Here is a 20,762-nt window from a genome sequence, read left to right on the forward strand (position 1 = left end):
CATCTCCACTACAAATAGGAAAAAGGGGCTACAATTTGCAAGAGCTCACCAAAATTGGACAGTTGAAGACTGGAAAAATGTTGCCTGGTCTGATGAGTCTCGATTTCTGTTGAGACATTCAGATGGTAGAGTCAGAATTTGGCGTAAACAGAATGAGAACATGGATCCATCATGCCTTGTTACCACTGTGCAGGCTGGTGGTGGTGGTGTAATGGTGTGGGGGATGTTTTCTTGGCACACTTTAGGCTCCTTAGTGCCAATTGGGCATCGTTTAAATGCCACGGCCTACCTGAGCATTGTTTCTGACCATGTCCATGCCTTTATGGCCACCATGTACCCATCCTCTGATGGCTACTTCCAGCAGGATAATGCACCATGTCACAAAGCTTGAATCATTTCAAATTGGTTTCTTGAACATGACAATGAGTTCACTGTACTAAAATGGCCCCCACAGTCACCAGATCTCAACCCAATAGAGCATCTTTGGGATGTGGTGGAACGGGAGCTTCGTGCCCTGGATGTGCATCCCACAAATCTCCATCAACTGCAAGATGCTATCCTATCAATATGGGCCAACATTTCTAAAGAATGCTTTCAGCACCTTGTTGAATCAATGCCACGTAGAATTAAGGCGAAAGGGGGTCAAACACAGTATTAGTATGGTGTTCCTAATAATCCTTTAGGTGAGTGTATGTATCTTGTTTTATCCCTATAAGCCTAGTGTATCATATTTGATACATGATTTTCTAAAGCCTCTACATTATCAACATGACCAATACTTCGCTGAAAAACCTGTTGTATGTCATTTACTAGATATCTACTGCCTCCTGGTGAACATTTCCGTGCTTTTCTGAAAGTAGAAGACCTTGGATGCTTCTCATTTCTGAAATTGTGCATTCTCGTTTCCTTTCCTTGCGTTCTTTTTCCACCCTCTAAAGAAACAAGGAAAGGATGTGAGAAAACGAAGCGAGGACGGAGGAACCGAAGCAAGATGTATTTGTAAAATGAAATGTCCTTGCTCACTCACGCTCACTTTGCAAAGCTGCATTACTTCGGAGCGTTTGCCGTTATGCAGAAGAAACTTGATTTATTGATTTTTTTCACATTAAAACCTAATATTTCAAGAAGTATGTCACAATTGTGGTTTATTTGAACATTAATTAAAAGTGTTGTGCAAGATGTGAAGGGCGAGGAGAATTTATGTGTGCATCAGGTGCTTCAACCAAAAAGACATCCACATAAGATGCAACTATAACGCACACAAGTTGAGACAGTCACAATGTAAGTCAAAAACTGCGTTTATTTGCAGGCAGGCAAAAGTACATACAAGGGGCAAATCCAATGAAGAGTAGTCGTGGGAAGCGTAGGGTCAAGAGCCGGGGAATCAAAGAGATGAACAAGGGGGCAGATCTAGTGAGGGAGGTGAACGATAGCGGGGGTCGAAGTGGGGAAAACAGTTAACAACTATGGACAAGACAAGACGGGATAAGCGGGAGCGAAAGACAGGGAAACGAGAGGAATAGGGAGTTGGCAAGCTACGAGGGTAATCAAGAGTGGGGAAGTCAAAACTAGACGCGACTAGCGAGGGTCAAAACACGGGAATCTAAATACAATAACCAACGGGATTCAAACGGAGGGATAGTGTATTTATAGGGGCGAGTGCAGGTGTAGACAATGACAGGTGACGAGACGAGTGCAGGTGTACCTAATGTGTGGGGACAAGAAGCGCGTGAGTGCAGGTGTAAACAATGTGTGAAGATAGGAAGCGCGTGAGTGCAAGTGGTCATAATGTTCAGGCTGAATAGCCGAGTGCGCCAGAGGGGGGAGATCGTTTACGAGTAGAGCTCGTAAAAGCAAAACCGGGCGTGGAAGCCCGGAGGAAAAAGAGCGTTCGCGCACAGGGGGGCGGAGCGAGGGAGCGGGAAGCGAGCACGCTCGCGGAGTGCCTGTGTGCGAGACGGGAGATAGTGTGCGTGTGTGAGGAAGCTGAGATGGGGCAGAGGAAAGGGGTTCGTGACAGCAACCTGTGCTTCCTCACTCAAACCTGCTCGGGAAGCTTCCACTGTACTCAGTCCACACCTCCTCATGGTGCATTTAGAAAATGAAAATGTCCTTAATGATGGTGGACTTTGAACAGGCTTGAAGATGGAGGAGCGAGGATACAGTGCTTTGAAAATACTGAAATGTGCTGTTTTTATAAGAAATATTTCAATTGTGATCAGATTTTTATTATATGTTTACATTTACATTTATTCATTTGGCAGATGATTTTATCCAAAGCGACTTACAAAAGAGGAAAACATAAGCGAATCATCTTAAGGAGACAGTGGTACAAAAGTCCCTTATTACAAAGTTTCACTAGGATCAGAATAGAATTCAAAACCTGTACATGTGCAAAAAAATGTAAGTGCTCTTGGAAAAGTATGTATTTTTCATATATAAAATTTGTATTATTATAAAGATTTTATTGTTTAGCATTACAAGCTATTATGATGTCATCTTACAATAAACTCCGAAACCCAGAAACATTTTTTTTTACAATTTCCCTTTTTTTTAAGTCAATATATTGTTTGGCATGTAACAAGCATATAAAAATAACTGATTTTTGGAAGAAAAAAAATACATTATATATAATATACATTGGCCATACATTACATTAATGTCATAATGTACATTCTGTAGACCATGAGAGTAAGTTGTAATGGCCAAACTCCCAAATATTTGGTATCTCTGAAAAGTCCAGCGTGTCCTCTTAATATACACCAGATTTACTACTGTGGATGTATGGGGCTTAGAGATATTTATATAACAAACTCCTATACAAAAATGAATTGCTGTGTCTCATGAGGATAATGACCTTTAAATCCTGATGTTTCAAATAAGATACAAAAAATACAAATTATTAATATTTATTTATTTAGATTTTGTCTAACAGTTCAATAAATAGTTCCACTTAAAAATTTACCATTATTTCCTGTATCGGGCTTTTTATTGTTGTTTTTACTGGAAAATGGATTTACAGTGAGAAACTTATGAGTGAGGCCATTGGATTCTGTGCAGTGCTAGTGACATGTAGCAGTTCAAATCAGTCCCGATTTATGTTACAGAACTGTGCAAAAATGGCCCAATAATCACAAATTGCTCTCTCTCTCTTTTAGGAGCACTATCACTACCTTTACAAGGCTATGCTCAGCATTGTCAGCAGTAAAGACTTCAGACTTGGCTTCAACTACCTGGACAACATTGGTGGGATACTGGTAACAGAAGAATCCAATCAGGCTGAGAGCATGGAGTCTTTGGTGTGAAGTTCCCGGAAAAGGAGACGGAAAAACTGATTCCTTGAACTTTCCATGAGGCCTTTTTTCCCCAGACTCTTGGTGAAATGAAAAAAGAAGAAACACAACAAAAAAGAGCTTTTATATACTGATAAAAATAAATTCTTTTGATATTTATTTTTGCTGCTTTTTGTTATCCTGCTGAGCGTCACAACCTGTTCTCCAAAATACACACACACACACAGACACACACCTCACAGCAACCTGCAGCTGTCTACTTTGCACTACACTGTCAGTGTTACTACTTGATGCCTATCTGATTGTTGATAATCGTGTTCAAAGCATTTCTGATCAGCGGCAGCACATTAACACACATCCGCCTCATACACATGGACGCTGTACACAAAGAAGCTCCACATTCAATTTAATGCTCATCATGATGTGACTTTTAACCGTCAAGCATTGTGACTTGTTAGATTAATATGTTCTTTTTTTATTTATTAAGATATGCCATTTTATGTCTAACTTATATGCATTTATTTGAGTGTGGTATCATAACAGCAACTGTGAACATATATTGTTATCAGTAGCATTTCTATTGTTTTGTAATATATAAAGATATTGATCTAAATATATGTCTGGTTTTCTTCATTTCAGTTTCATAATAAATAGAAGTTGCTTTGGGGGCATAAATACTATATAGATAAAAGATCACTTTAAAATTAAGGGGGGAAAATAAAGTTATTAGTTTGGAAAGGTTTAATGACATGTATAAACAAACTGAAGCTGCAGTAGTTGTCACACTTTTTACTTAATTGATTAATTACATTTACTGAATGTACAGAAAAATTTACCTTAAAGTCGTGGCTACAGAAAAAAAAAAGTGTAACTATAATTTCAGCCAAATTCGAAGAGTTAAACGATTATGATGCAGAAAACAAGTAATTATTCGAAAACAACGACAAAAAAAACATAAAAGACAAAAAAAATCAGATCATGGTTTAGCTAAAAGAAAGTGTATTTAAATAATTGTATAAAAGTAAAAAAAATTTCAACATACAGTATGTGAGGACTTGCACCAACTGGACAAAATATTTAGTAAAAGGTATAGTTCACTGAAAAATGTAAACTATCATCATTTACTCACCCTCATGTCATCCCAGATGTGTATGGCTGAAGATGTTTAGAAGAATTTTTAATCTCTGTAGGTCCATACAATGCAAGTGAATGGTGACCAAAACTTTGAAGCTCTAAAAAGCACATAAAGGCAGCATAAAAGCAATCCCATGGTGCATCTCAATCAGATCCTTAGTTCATTTGTCAGGGCACTGATCAGTCAGTCGGCCATTTCTAGGGCTGTCCCAATTGCACAATCGCTCCAGTGCACTTTAATGTTTGCTCCCTAAAAATTCCCAGAATGCACGGTAAAAACCAGGGAGCATCGTTGCTCACTATGTTCTATTATCAGAAATGTCTTCATATCTTCTTAAGTCTTACAAGTCATTAGAAGATGAGCAAAGCATTATTTTCTTATTAAAAGAGATGTTGAGAGTTGTTTGTAATGTATTTTATTAATAATGATCTTGAAAGGGAAACAAACTTTAGACATTATTAGAGTTGTTCAAAGGTTAAAAAATAACTCCTTATATTTTTTTACTATGTAATTTACCTTTCATAATAACACTACGTTTGGATATCTATAATGAAAATGCAAGACGGTATCTTTAATACAGCAAAGTTGTTGCTTAAAGGAATATTTAACCCAAAAATGAAAATTACACTTCCGAGTGTAATTGAGCTTGAAATCATGATTGCCGAGGAGACTGCCGATGTCAAGATTTACAGTGAAAAAAGAGTTATATGTTGGTCTGATCTTACCCTAAACCCGATTGGGCCTCTTCAGAAGTAGTGTCACAGTATGTACTGTATTTGATGAGGGACGCACTTATCTGACAGCAAAACAGTACGTTCTTTTAGGTACACATTCGACTAGTATGAATAGATTTTGGACATACTTCGTCCCGGGACGTTGACATCGTCTTGTGACCCGATTATATGACGTAATAACAACAACCGAGAAAACTATCTGACGTTGCCTTAGCTCCCTACTATAATGAATACTCAAAAAAAATTAAAAATAAAACATCAGTAATGTAAACAAGTTACCTCGATAAGAAAGTAATGTAATCAGATTAATTTTTTTGATTACCTCAAGATCACATTTGTGAATAAAGTCAAGAAAAAAGTAATATTTTCTCGATGACTTTTAATCATACCTTCTGAATGCAAAAAAAAAAACATGAAAAACAGGGACACTGCTTCCTTAATAGGAAAACAGAATATGTTTAAATGTAGAGCAACTCCGCATTTTTAACCAAATCAAGTGATCTGTTACAGAAAATAGTTTCTCATCAAGCAAATACAGTTACAACAGATGCACTGAATTATATCTTGGTTAACATAAAATATCTGACAGGATAAACCTCAGATTCAGAAACACTAAAAAGTTGAATTCTGCCATGTACTGCATTTAGCATGTAGACAATTGGCACTGACGAATCATTAACTTCCAACTGAAATATATACATATATATAATTTTATTTTTTTATTTTTTTATATATTTATAATTGTACTTGTTGTTGCTATGATTAGACTTGATTAGAGCTTATATTTTATCTATGCTGACAGGTTCCTGTACCATACTTGTATGCCTTTCAAATTACACTCTCTAAAATCTAAAAAACAAAGACATAATTTTACTACTAACACCAAGTATCAAAATCAGATAAATTACCCATTTCCAAAATGCTTTTTCGTAACTCCGTTTTTTATATACTAGGGTGAATATGGGCAAAGTTGGACACTTTTTGGAAATGTTACTTTTCTTGGCACTTTGAATTATGATCTAAATGACACATAACCTAACATTACATCATTCAGAAAGTTTAGTATGTCTTCTACCTTAGTCAAAAGCAAAAATGAACAAATATTCAATACTGGGATGTAGAACCTTTGACCATATCCTAGATTTTAAAGCAGTACAGGTAAAGTGGGACAGAGGAAAAGAGGTTCTCTAAAAAATATCTACATCTATTTGGAATACATTTTAAAAAATACAAATACAGTTTCACATCATAACATTAAGTTAACTTATAATTTTTTTATAACCTTAACAAGATTTCTGTGATTTTCTTTACCGTTGCTTTTCCCACCTGTGATCATGAATTGAGTTCTGCCACATATCAATGTAAAATCATCAATTTAAAACCTCAAAAAGGAAAAGGGATAGTTGACCCAAAAATTTAAATTTTCTCATCATTTTCTCACCCTCATGCCATCCCAGACATGTGTGACTTTTTTTCTTCTGCTGAACACAAATGAAGATTTTTAGAAGAATATTTCAGCTCTGTAGGTCCTTACAATGCATGTCAACAGGGTTGACACTCCAAAAAGCACATAAAAGCAGCATAAAAGTTATCTATAGGTGGTTTAATCCATGTCTTCTGAAGTGATCTAATCAGTTTTGTGTGAGAACAGACAAAAACGTAACTACTTTTTCACTTCACACCTTGCAATTGCAGTCTACAGGACCAATCATTATTTCAAGCTTGATTACACTTACTTGTAGAGACCGCAGAGTGCTAGATGGAGCTAGGAAATAAAATCGAGCTTGAAATTATAATTACCAAGGAGACTGCTGATGTCAATATTTACTGTAAAAAAGGACTTATATTGATCTGTTTCTCACTCACACCTATCATATCACTTTTGAAGACATGGATTTAACCACTAGTGTCATATGGATTACTTTTGTGCTGCCTTTATGTGATATTTGGAGCTTTAAAGTTTTGGCCCCTACTGTGGCATCTACTGTACAGAGCTGAATTATTCCTCATGATGGCATGAGGGTGAGTAAATGATGAGAGAATTTTTATTTTGCGTGAACTATCTCTTTAATTGTTTACTCCCCAAAAGATTAGTTTAGTAATGATTTATAATAATTTAAGGAAATACATTTGGATACATTGTGGATCAAGCTTTAATGTCCTTTGTCACTTTACCCATATTCACCCAATATTATAAAATTTGCAGCATTTACAATCCACATTAAACATGATAATATCACTAGATAGAGGTAACACAAGACTGCCCTGGTAAATGTAATAATGTTAGACTTTTTAAATTACCCCAGTAAATGCTGATCAGCCAAAAATAAAAAATAAAAAATATAAAATGAAAACAGACAAACTGTGAAATATAATTAAAACTTATCTAAATTGTTATGGCAAATTGAATATAAAATAGAAATAAAAACTAAATAAAAAATCCAAAACTATAATAACATTGATTTGGTATTTATGTGTACAATCTAGATTTTTTTATCAAAGAAAAAAAGAAATGCTGTCCCAATTACTGTTGTTATTACAACATGAAAGCATATCAGAAAAAATTTTAGAGTTTCAACTTAAGTTAAGATGGAAATGGTGCCAGATTCACATCAGTCACGAGGGAGAACCAGAAGAGATCTCCAGCACATCTGATCATTTCTGTATTCTGTACTAAAGCAAGCAGCGGTCTTTATCATTTTATGTCAGGAGGATATTTTATATTTTTTGTATATTTTGAAAATTGTAATTCTGCTAGAAATCCCAAATTTTTACCAAATGTAATTGTAATCTGAATATGTTGAGTTTTTGTGTAAATTTAACATATTACAGTTACACATTTTTTTGTATCCTGATTAAGTAACGCCATTACAAGTATTCCATTACTCCCCAAACCTGTCTCCCGAGGGATTATTGGGTCGCAAAGTGTCCAGTCAATCTGCACTGCAAAATCCCATGAGAAATAGTAGGTCATCCGGGTATTTCTCACTTACTGCTTCATGAATCCTATGGATTCTAACATATTACTCCATTTGTATACTGTTTTTTGGCATGCTATATAGTAAATAAAAACAGATATTCGGACACAGCTGTGGACTAAAACAAATTTAGTTTGTGCTGCATGGATTTCTTCAATGCTGCCTTTATGTACCTTTTGGAGCTTCAAAATTTTGGTCACCATTCACTTACATTATATGGACCTGCATAGCTGAGATATTCTTCTAAAAATCTTTGTATGTGTTCTGCAGAAGAAAGAAAGTCATTAACATCTGGGATGGCATGAGGGGGAGTAAATTATGAGAAAATGTACATTTTTAGGTGAACTATTCTTTTCATGTTACAGTATATTTCTACTTCCATCTTAATCTAGAGAAGTTTACCCTTGATTTAATGTTTCCAAGTGTGGACTCATTCCCTTCACTTCTTTTTTTTTCTTCCATATTACAAAATATGTTTTAATTTTAGTTTTAATGGCCTAATTTACAAACATTTTGAGTCAGATGTTTGAAATAGAAAACCACATCTAGAGAAAACAAGCATTTTTGCAAAACGTTTGATTTAAAACCTCCTAGTTAAGAAACGTTCTTGTGACATCTTCCCCTACAGTATTTGGCTAGTACCAATACAAGATATTTAAACAATTTAAATCATTGGTTATTAGAATATATTTACATTCAAAAAGTATTTTGATTACTGAAGAGATTGCTTTGCATTTTATTGTCATTTGTTTCATTTAATATTTAGTCTATATAATAATATAATACATTCAGATGGAAAAATGTATAAATATACATGATGAGATCCAAAGTGCATTTCAACAGCAGCAAAATATGCTATTTCTAGCCATTTTACATGCACATGATCATATTTTTTTATCAAGAAAATTTATGTTGGATCATAATTTATTTTTTCTAGTAAGACCTTTGATATTAGGGAAAAAAAATGTATTCTTGATAATAATTTTTGTATTGTTTTCCTGTAAAAATATTGTGTATATAACGTGTATTTTGTCTTAATGTACTGGCAAAGTTGTTATAGTCAAAGCAAGTGAAAAAGTAATCCAAATATTGCGAATACATTACCGAACTTGAGTAATCTAACAAAATACATTACAAATTACATTTTACAGCATATATTCTGTAACCTGCAGTGGAATACATTTCCATTTCCAATGGAATACATTTTTTACAAGTAACCCTCCCATCCCTGTATATATATATATATATATATATATATATATATATATATATATATATATATACATACATAGTTGAAGTCATAAGTTTAGCCTACATACACATTAGCCAATTACATTTAAACTCAGTTTTTCACAATTCCTGAAATTTAATCATAGAAAACATTTCCTGTCTTAGGTCAATTTGGATCATTACTTTATTTTAAGAATGTAAAATGTCAGAATATTAGTAGAGAGAATTATTTATTTCAGTTTGTATTTCTTTCATCGTGTTCCTAGTGGGTCAGAAGTTTACATACAATTTGTTAGTATTTGGTAACATTGCCTTTAAATTGTTTTATTTGGGTCAAACATTTTGGGCAGTTGCTGGAATTTTGGCCCATTCCTCCAGACAGAACTGGTGTAACTGAGTCAGGTTTGTAGGCCTCCTTGCTAGCACATGCTTTTTCGGTTCTGCCCACAGATTTTCTATCAGATTGAGGTCAGGGCTTTGTGATAGCCACTTCAATATCTTGACTTTGTTGTCCTTAAGCCATTTTGCCACAACTTTGGGGGTATGCTTGGGTTCATTGTCCATTTTGGAAGACCTGTTTGTGACCGAGCTTTAACTTCCTAGCTGATGTCTTGAGATATATCCACATAACTTTCCTTCCTCATAATGCCATCTGTTTTGTGAAGTGCACCAGTCCCTCCTGCAGCAAAACACCCCACATCATGATGCTGCCACCCCCATACTTCACGGTTCTTCGTGCTTCTTCGGCTTGCAAGCCTCACCCTTTTCCCTCCAAACATAACAATGGTCATTATGACCAAACTGTTACATTTTTGTTTCATTAGACCAGAGGACATTTCTCCAAAAAGTAAGATCTTTGTCCACATGTTCACTTGCAAACTGTAGTCTGGCTTTTTTTTATGGTGTATTGGAGCAGTGGATTCTTCCTTACTGAGCAGCTTTTCAGGTTATGTTGATGTAGGACTCGTTTTACTGTGGATATAGATACTTGTCTACCTGTTTCCTCCAGCATCTTCACAAGGTCATTTGCTGTTGTTCTGTGATTCATTTACACTTTTCACACTAAACTATGTTCATCTTTAGGAGACAGAACGTGTCTCCTTCCTTAGTGGTATGGCGGCTGCGTGGTGTTTTTAATACTTGCATACTATTGTTTGTACAGATGACCGTGGAAGGCATTTGGAAATTGCTCCCAAGGATGAACCAGACTTGTGGAGGTCTACAATTTTTTCTCTGAAGTCTTGGCTGATTTTTTTTTTATTTTCCCATAATTTCAAGCAAAGTGGCACTGAGTTTGAAGGTAGGCCTTAAAATACATCCACAGACACACCTCCAGTTCAGTACACCTGCTATCAGAAGCTAATTGTCTAAATGCTTGACATAATTTTCTGGAATTTTCCAAGATGCTTAAAAGCACAGTTAACTTAGTGTATGTAAACTTCTGACCCACTGGAATTGAGATATAGTCAATTAAAAGGGAAACAACCTCTCTCACAATTGTCGGAAAAATTAATTGTGTCATCCACAAAATAGATGTCCTAAACTACTTGCCAAAACTATAGTTTGGTAGTATTAAATATGTGGAGCATTTAAAAATTAGTTTTAATGACTTCAACCCAAGTGTATGTATACTTCTGAATTTATATATATATATATATATATATATATATATATATATATATATATATATATATATATATATATATATATATATATATTTAAAATGCATGTGTGTGTGTGTGTGTATGTATATCTATATCTATATCTATCTATCTATCTATCTATATATATATATATATATATATATATATATATATATATATATATATATAATTCAGAAGTATACATATACTTGGGTTGAAGTCATTAAAACTAATTTTTAAATGCTCCACATATTTAATACTACCAAACTAGTTTTGGCAAGTAGTTTAGGACATCTATTTTGTGGATCACACAATTAATTTTTCACACACACACACATACATTATATATATATATATATATATATATATATATATATATATATATATATATATATATATATATATATACACACACACATACATTTTATAGATATATTTGTTGTTGTTGTTGTTTTTCAATGTACTTTCACCAATAAAAATACATTATAATGTTCAGTAGTACAATAAAAAGATGTATAACTGTTTCTTAATTTTTTTTAAACACGGCATAGAGGTCAGATCACTGTGCATAAGATGTAATTGACATGGCTACCATATCTACCGCTAGGAGCACTATATCTCTGAGAACATCCCATTCCACCGTACGGGGAACGTTGCATTTTCTGTCATAAGAAAAGTGTTTATATTACGCAAATGACACAACCATATTTATGAAATATGTATTATAAATGGAAAAATATTTATATTATTATATTTTGTCCATCTATATAATAAGCAATGTTTACACCTTAGTACACCTTATATGTTTGTGTTTGCCTCTTTCGCCCCGTGGAGGGGGAGAGAGAAATGAGATCGTCCACAAGTGACGCATTTCCTTCATGACTTCGGTAAAATGCCATCTTGCTACGAAAACAGTGTCGCGTGAGTTGTATGAGTACTATTCTTACAATTTTACATACAGAAATTACATTATTTAGTTTTATTCTGAATACAGCTTACAAAACTAAAACTTTAGATAGAAATAATTTTCCGTTAGGGGTGTGTTAACTGGCTCATTCATTCCTGAGAGCCATATTTCTTTCTGACAGATCGCTAACAAAGGAATATCAGAATCGATCATTTGTTTACTGGTGACGTTCTTCGCTATTTTCCTTGTTGTCTATAGATTATAATTTATTTTTCGCCTTATTTCGATCATTTAGCGATCGATTGAGGCTATATTTTACCGTTGCTTAGCAATATATTAGCTCGCGAAGCAGTTGTTCGCGCACGCACGCGCTAGCTTGCAACGTAGTCGCGTGAACGGTCGACAGCTCACGTTACCGTATTTGATTCGCGAGTAGTTCTATTGAGAAGAGATGGCCGAAATGTACATTCGCGTCGCGGAGGAGGAGAATGAGGAGCCGATGGAGATCCCGTCAGAGGACGACGGCACGGTGCTGCTGTCCACAGTGACCGCTCAGTTTCCAGGGGCCTGCGGCCTGCGATACCGGAGCCCAGTGTCACAGTGCATGAGGGGAGTGCGCTTAGTGGACGGAATCCTGCACGCTCCTGAAAACGACTGGGGAAACCTGGTCTATGTGGTCAATTATCCCAAAGGTAGGTTGTTAAGTGCTCTGGCATGTCATGGGATCTTATTAATTGGTAAAATGCATCTTTGACATTTAAACCAGGCAATGAGTTATGGGTGAATTTAATGCAAACGTGTCCAGGTCACATTTCACCTCCGTCAAAGAGAAAAAAGAAATTATATTTTGCAAACACACAAAAAGTCTAGTTTGTAGGGTCATTTAGATTTCATGCATTGTGAAATTATTTTCATGACAATTAAACTTGAACCCACCAAATTGTAGTTTCTTTAATACTAAAATATCTCATTTCTCATTACTGTAATGCTTATGTATTTTCTTTCAGCAAAACATAATTGTTTTGGGGGTGAAATATGAATCAGTCATGTTCTTTTTATGTTTCCTGAGTTTCACCCTTGAGGTGTAATGTTCTTCAATAGTAGTTTTACATCTGTTATTAGTTGTCAAACTCCATTTACATTTTATGGGGCTTGTTTTTTATGGCTTAAAGGATGTTTGTTGCTTTCTGGATGTGTGAATATGTAACACATGCTTTTCTGTCAACTTATTTATTCAAGAAACTGTCCTCCCAGATAATAAGAGAAAGATGGATGAAATTGATGCCTCATCAGCAACAAAGATCAAGAGAGGGGACCAGAAGACCTCGGATCTGATTGTTCTTGGTTTGCCATGGAAAACTACAGAACAAGACCTAAAAGACTACTTCAGTACGTTTGGGGAAGTCATCATGGTGCAGGTAATACATTAATAACAACTAATTTGAATGTAATACTTATAAAAATAGTTCGTTCAGAAATGTATATTCCCTCATCTTTTACTCACCCTCATGCCATCCCAACTCGTATGACTTTCTTCTGTGGAACACAAAGATATTTTGATGGAGATATGATGTGAATATATTATAGAAACTTTCAGAAGGATTCATGATTATTGCTCTATATATAATGCTCTTAAAGAGGACACCTAATCAGGCGATATATAAGACAAATTGGAGCAAAGTACAGATAAGCGGGAAGGCAATACTTGACTTGATTCTGTGTCATCAGGTTAAGCGGGACGTGAAGACTGGTAATTCGAAAGGATTTGGTTTTGTGAGGTTTGCCGATTGGGAGACTCAGACCAAGGTGATGACACAGAGGCACATGATTGATGGCAGGTGGTGTGACTGCAAACTACCCAACTCAAAGGTTAGTGTATTTTGTTTTCCTTTGTGTGTAATGAATTATATAGGTTAATTTGAAGAATATGTAAGCTTTCCTAAAATTAGGCATTCATTTTGGAGGAACTAAATAGTGTGCTTTTTATCTAAACATTTAACAGCAAGGTCCCGATGAGCCAATGAGGAGCCGGAAAGTGTTTGTGGGTCGTTGCACAGAAGACATAAGTGCTGATGAGCTTCGTCAGTTCTTCATGCAGTACGGGGAGGTCACAGATGTCTTCATTCCAAAACCCTTCAGAGCATTCGCTTTCGTCACCTTTGCTGATGACCAGGTAAGCGGCCATTAACCCCTTTCACACATGCTACCTTGTGTATTGCAGTAAATATACAGCATCTGCTATTCTAACATACAACAGTTTGTAATTTCTGTTTTTGACCATTCACACATCAGCACTAAAATGACATTAAACTCTGAAATGTACTTGGATATTTTATCAGTCAACAAATTTCTTTGCACATTAATGCTGGATTACTCTACACCCCTTCTAAAATCTGAAATTAATCTACAAATACAAGGTATCACACAATTACCTACTATGTTAATGGCTATTTTCAAAAACTGGGCATCACACACTAAACGACTGAAGATCACTTTAAGTCGATCCAATCACAAACTCACTCGTCCAGTGTTGTGGTATCGTGCGGTCAATTTCCATTGCCTGCTGACGGTATTACTTCATACGAGTCATGAAGCATCATACACAATGATATTTTCTGTACAGTCTGCTCTAAAATATCAAATATATCTATATATCTATTAAATGGAATAATTTTACTATCTGTCCAATTTGCTGATTCTTTTTTTTAACCCCAGAGTAATGAATCCTCTCTTTTCTTACTTTGTACATGCTCAAACTGATAATCTTAGCACTCTGTTTACTCTTAGCATCAAAACTTTACTTTTTAGGTGATGTTGCATCTTCTCATTCAGGGAAATTGCCAGTGTAAATTTACCAGTATTTTCGTATGGGTCGTACACATGACCTCTAAACTGAAAATTGCAGGTCATTTTCAGAAAAAGGCTTTATGTGTGTTGATCTTAAAAGGTTAGTGCCCACAAAAATAATGTTGTTATCATTTACTCATCCTCATGTTGTTTCAAACCCTTATACGTTTCTTTTTTCCCTGGAATGCACTGAAAATAAATGATGACTTAGGCGAAAATTCTACCTATCATCTTCTGTGGGAAAACACAAAAGAAATTCACACAAATTTGGAACAACATGATTGTGATTAAATTATAGAATTGTCATTTTTGGGTGAATTATCCCTTTAAGATTATAAACAAGGCATAACAGTTTAAGCATTCAGGAAGCGTTCTGTTTTGAGAAATTCACCCTTTCATTTATTTCTATCTTCCCTCCAGGTTGCCGCGTCATTGTGCGGAGAGGATCTGATCATTAAAGGAGTTAGCGTGCACATTTCCAATGCTGAACCGAAACACAACAACACTAGGCAGATGATGGAGCGGGCAGGGCGCTTTGGGAACGGGTTTGGTGGTCAGGGTTTCGCAGGCAGCCGGAGTGCCATGGGGGGTGGTAGCTCCAGCAGCTTGGGGAATTTTGGCAATTTCAACCTCAATCCAGCTATGATGGCTGCGGCCCAGGCTGCCCTGCAGAGCAGTTGGGGCATGATGGGAATGTTAGCTCAGCAGAATCCATCCACAACATCTGGCACAAGCGGCACAAGTACCACTCGGGACCAGCCCCAAACATACAGCTCGGCCAACAGCAACTACAGTAGCAACACAGCTGCTCTCGGGTGGGGCGCCGGCTCCAACTCTGGCACTAGTGCTAGTGGGTTTAACTCAAGCTTTGGTTCTAGTATGGATACAAAGTCATCGGGGTGGGGTATGTAAGTTGTGTTTTGATTTTGAAGTGTTATTTCTAGTGTGTTTGGTAAGTATTTTTTTTAAATACTTATCTCGTCACGTGTGTTTGGGATTGGGGATGGGTAAAATGAGGAGTCTGGGGACTTCAACAAAAACAGAATGTTTTGTACATTGAATGCATATTAATTTAGTCTATGGAGTGACATGTTAACCAGGGTGTTACGTTAATGTACCATCTTTGGTGTTATGTTTTCCCCCCAATGTTGTATTGTCTTAGTTAATGCACAAAGCATTTCAACTGGATTCTTATAATGCATGTTGTTCAATCTGAATATCTAAAAATGCATGAGAATTGCATAGTCTTATGTACATTTATCATTACTTTGGAAGAAAGAAACTTGCATTCGAAAGAATCTGGTTAGAAATATATAAGTTCAGCTTTATTGCAGTCCAGATTTGTGGAGACACTTTAAAACAAGCCTTCATCAAAATCTCTTCTGCAGTTGACATCTGTGGGGTTTGCCAGGGAAGAGCGCCCTCTATGGCAGCACAGTGTGGCTGAGGTCATTAGGTCACCTTCCTCCACATGTCTGTATGCTCTCATCGCACAGCTCGATGACACGGTGGGTGTCTACTTTTTAATCCACTTTTTATGACAAGAACTGCGCAGAAACTGAAGTTTTTTTAAAACAACCCTTGAGTGCGATTGGTGATGACGAAGAGTGAGAAGGCTGCGAGTGAGCGAAGAAAGTGTGGAGCGCACGAACGAAAAGACTTGCGAGTGCGATGAAAGAGAGCCCAATTGTGACTGCAGTGGGTGGCTTTGGTGAGCGTGTGAATGAGAGCTGCTGATAATTCCCAGCTTCCCCTTAATTAAGCCCAAATTATGGAAATTAAGTTCCTTGAAGAATTTTTTTTTTTTTGTCTCCCTAGGTCCCCCATTTTACTTTACTCCTTTAGTATACTGATAATGTGCTTAAGTAGTTTGTGGAATGTTGTGATGATGATGATGCATATTTTGTCTTGCTTCTATAATCCCATCTGAATGCTGTATGGTGTGTGTGCTTTATTTCCTTGTAACTTGACCTGTAAGTGTGAACTTTGATGTGGATGAACATCTTCAGTGGACACTGAGGGGGGAAACATGAGTGATAGTGTAAGTGCGACCTGTATGTTGAGTGCTGTGGATGTTTGTGGAGTTCCCTCTAGATAACGTTGCTCAATGTTTTCAAAGGCATTTTATATGACTTGTCAAATGAAGGGAGTGCTTCAATAAAACTTAATTTGAATAGATTGTTTTCTCATACTGGTTTGTCACATATTTAAGAGCAAAGATCAGAAAACTAATTGAATTCACACATTTAGGGGCCTGGAATATCGCTGGCCGCAACAGAACCCCAGGCGGGAAGTCCGTTTGGGGATGGAGGAAGATGGAGGATGCTGTGGTACCCCATTACAGCGATAGCATCTCTGGTAACGGCCATGGACACTGTAGAATGTAGCAGAATTGATAGATGCCACAAGATGGGCTGCCTTCTCAGAATAAGTTTAAGCCTAATGAAGAATCAAGGTCCATACTTTTCAATTTCCAGTCCCTCTAAAGTAACCTTAAAAGGAATATTTCGGGTTCAATACACGTTGAGCTCAATCGACAGCATTTGTGGCATAATATTGATTACCACACAAAAAAATACAAATGTACCTGTCCCTCCTTAAAAAAAAAAATAAAGCAAAAATCTGGGTTACAGTGAGGCACTTACAATAGAATTGAATGGGGCACATTTTTTATGTACAAATATGGTTCAAAAGTATAGCTTCAAGACATAAAGGATATGTGTAAACATGATTTTAGTGTAATAAAAAGTTATAGCTAATTTTACAACTTCATTACCATGACAATGTCAACAAAACCCTAATGACTAAAAATTACAATTTAATCAACTTTACAGCTCAAATACACAGAATGTACCATAATGGAAGTGCTTTTATAAAATGTTAAGCTTCACATTTCTGTTTAAACCCTCTTTCATTGTAAGTGCCTGTAACCCAGATTTTTGGCTTTTTTTTTTTTTTAAAGAAAAGGAGTGATAAACTAAATTTAGTTGTAATCAACATGCCACAAATGTTGTCGATTTGAGCTTAACTTGTATTGAACCCGGAACATTACATTAAACGGCGAGTTTACATGCATACCAATACGCAGCTAACTCCCAAAAATAAGCTTATTTAAAAAAATATGACAAAACCACCATTACATGAGATTTGAAATAATCAGTTATTCTCTGCTTTTGACGTCAAACCGTGAAGAGTCATGTGCACAACACTTGGTGCATTGGATAAGTCAGTAAAGGTGTTTACACGCAATGCGAAATCGGGGTAATGAGCAAAAATCCAAGAGTCAGTTGGTTTATTCTTAAGCACTGTATACACTGTACACTGATAAAAGAAAGCTGTTTAATGCGTTTGCATGACCACACACATTGTCGGTTTATTAAGCATAATCGGTGCAAAAAACAAAAATGTTTATTCCGAAACCGTGTTTACCGTTACATGAGGCTTGAAATTATTAGATTATCTGCTTTTGATGTTAAAAAGGGCCAGTGGTAGCTCAGCGGTTAAGGCTCTGGGTTGAGCAAGGCCCTTGAACCTATCTGCTCCAGGGGCGCTGTTCCAAGGCTGACCCTGCGCTCTGACCCCAGCTTAGTTGGGATATGCTAAAACAACTGCATTTCATTGGCTCTGTACCTGTATCTGCACAATGACAATAAAGTTGAATCTTACTCTTAAAATGTAAACAGTCTAGTGCAAAACACTTGCACACATTGGGTAAAAGCCGATAAGAATGGCAGTTAAGGTGTTAAAATGCATCACAAATCTCATTTTAAGACAGAAAATAAGAATATTTTATAGTCTTGAAAATACGTTTTTATACTATATTGCATTAAGTAACATTCTTACAAACATCTGATAATTTGTCATTGGAACTTTTTATTTCTTGTTAATCTGGCCCCTGGTTACAAGAAAGCACATTCAGACATAGGTTTAAGTCATTTTCAAGTCCATGTCTTAAATGTTTTAATTAAAATATTTTTCACAGAACAAATCTGCACTGCTTTATGCAAAAAAAAAAAAAAAAAATGTGTATTATTATTTATCAAATTCCTTATTACATTAAAATGTACAACCAGATGAATGTTTGAGTAATTCATTAAAAATAATAATTTTCAGTTGACCGAGTATCTAATTTGATGTTCATTTTTATTTTTTTCTGAGAGATTTTTTTCAACTGTGATGGATTGTTTTCACAATCATCAACCCAAAGTAGTTTGTATATTGTAACTCATTTAACTGTAAAAATTTAAATCTTCTCCACACTGTAAAACCGGATAAGTTAATATAACTCAAAAAAATAGTTGAAACTGATTACATCGAAAATTTTAAGTGATACTAACTAAATTTTATAAGTTAAAGAAACATAATTTTTTTAAGTAAATGGTACTTGGTAATGTAAACTTATACTAACTTGATATTACAAGTTAATTTAACATTATTAATCAAGTAATTTTACAAGGAGTTTTTGGGTTCACATAACCTATTAAAATTAATTAAAGAACTTATTTCTTTGTAACAATACAATTTATTTTACCTTCATAAAAACATTTTAGTTTTAATTTCTCGGTAACAAAGTACTCAATTTATTAATTTGTTTGTATGTTTTTAGATTTACGTCATCAAATAAGTAAATTACTAACTATAACACATTCTGAAATAAAATAAAAACAGGTTAACACAGACAATTTAAATGCAAGTTACTCTTTTATTAAAGTAACCACAAAACATCAACAATAAATTGTTTGTCAAACTGGAAATACTCCAATACAGTGCAAGGCCCTTCAGAAATGGTCTGAGATAACTATCACTTTTAGAAGTGGACAATATGGATATCTGGATATCTCCCAGCTGTAAACACTTATGTCAAGTAGAAACACTATTCAAAATTCACACATAGCAGTAACCTTAACAATATAAAAGTTATATATTAATACAAGTTATATTATTACAATATATAAAAAGGTTTTTAAGCCGTCATCTCTGAGTGGTATATAGAACTTCTACTGTGGTAGTAATTTTTTACATAAAATCAACTGAGAAACTGTTCTGCAAATTACACAATAGCAAAATAGTGTAAAAATCCAATATTGCCATAAACATTTTGCTCAATGATTTACTAAACGGCACATAATTATCTATGTACTATGTAATGTACTATGTATTAGCATACATAAAATCAAAGATATGAATACTACAGTGTAAACTGCAATGCACTGCATTGTCTGTTGTACTGTATAACACATCAATACAGTGCAAACCTGACAACTTGAACAGCAACACATTTAAACTGTACGTTGATCAATCATACTTTAAAACACATGTAAGCTGTTTTCCAGAAAAATAATTTCCTTGCACTATGGTGTGCAATAAAAGTGACAGAATGAAATGTCAAATAACTTTGTAATCGTTGTTCAAACACTGAGGTTACTCCACTGCAAAAAGCTCATTTTTAAGACTCAACACTCTGGGCCTTAGCTTCCCATCCTCCAGACCCATCAAGACTTTCTGGATAAAGTCAAATGTGTTGGCCAACTCTTTTGGGTAACTTAGATCCAAGGCGTAAGTTAGTCCAAAAAGCATGACAAATGCATCAGCCAATGTGGGAAAATCGATAACCATGTTACCCTCAAGTACAACTGCAATCTTCTCTGGGCAGAAGAACGTGGCATCTGTTGAATTGCCACAAATGGAGAGGAGACCGAGTGGTATGTCATCAATGCCTGGTTCATTAGATTGTTCAACCTGAAGACAAGAACAAAGAACTGTTACTCTAAACTTCCAAAGGATGACTGCTAATAAGTGACAAATATTTACATCTATTTCAAACCATTCTAACCCATACAGTAACTAATTAATATATTAAAAACATGGAACTAGAACCAGGATGACATTTGAATGGAGATGTGAGATTGTTGGTAATCAAACAGTGCAACACTTACATCCCACGTCTTGAGAAAGTTGGAGTCATCCTCTTGCAGATAGGCGGGGAGAGCACGGA

The 20,762-nt window shown here is 35.5% G+C and overlaps 2 protein-coding genes across 5 annotated transcripts in view; both read left to right on the forward strand.

The window, feature by feature from the left end:
• The window catches only part of ca16b (carbonic anhydrase XVI b), a 135,797-nt gene extending 131,907 nt beyond the window's left edge, over positions 1-3,890 (forward strand). For both annotated transcript variants that reach the window (XM_052130884.1, XM_052130885.1), the window contains one exon: positions 3,159-3,890. In XM_052130884.1, the coding sequence (XP_051986844.1) occupies positions 3,159-3,305 (147 nt within the window). In that variant the 3' untranslated portion in view covers positions 3,306-3,890. The remainder of the gene's footprint in view (positions 1-3,158) is intronic.
• An 8,011-nt stretch (positions 3,891-11,901) lies between these two features.
• LOC127646766 (TAR DNA-binding protein 43-like) lies at positions 11,902-18,857 on the forward strand. 3 transcript variants are annotated; one of them, XR_007970958.1, is made up of 6 exons: positions 11,902-12,612; positions 13,160-13,338; positions 13,649-13,789; positions 13,923-14,093; positions 15,188-16,275; positions 17,018-18,857. XR_007970958.1 is itself a non-coding variant. In XM_052130632.1 (5 exons), the coding sequence occupies exons 1-5, from the start codon at positions 12,372-12,374 to the stop codon at positions 15,677-15,679; spliced, it is 1,209 nt and encodes a 402-aa protein (XP_051986592.1). In that variant the 5' UTR covers positions 11,902-12,371; the 3' UTR covers positions 15,680-16,946. The 3 variants fall into 3 exon arrangements, 2 of the variants coding, with proteins under 2 accessions (XP_051986592.1, XP_051986591.1); XM_052130632.1 differs by lacking the exon at positions 17,018-18,857 and having other exon boundaries at positions 13,175-13,338; positions 15,188-16,946; XM_052130631.1 differs by lacking the exon at positions 17,018-18,857 and having other exon boundaries at positions 15,188-16,945.
• Positions 18,858-20,762: the final 1,905 nt, after the last annotated feature.

Source organism: Xyrauchen texanus, chromosome 7 (genome assembly GCF_025860055.1).
Source record: "Xyrauchen texanus isolate HMW12.3.18 chromosome 7, RBS_HiC_50CHRs, whole genome shotgun sequence".
NCBI classification, from domain to species: Eukaryota; Metazoa; Chordata; class Actinopteri; order Cypriniformes; family Catostomidae; genus Xyrauchen; species Xyrauchen texanus.

What these genes read in the sequence shown, in the direction of transcription:
- LOC127646766 (XM_052130631.1), top strand. Translation starts at nt 12,372, where the DNA reads ATGGCCGAAATGTACATTCGCGTCGCGGAGGAGGAGAATGAGGAGCCG. An exon ending in GCAAACTACCCAACTCAAAG is followed by an intron (nt 13,790 to 13,922) that starts GTTAGTGTATTT and finishes AACATTTAACAG; the next exon opens with CAAGGTCCCGATGAGCCAAT. An exon ending in TCACCTTTGCTGATGACCAG is followed by an intron (nt 14,094 to 15,187) that starts GTAAGCGGCCAT and finishes TCTTCCCTCCAG; the next exon opens with GTTGCCGCGTCATTGTGCGG.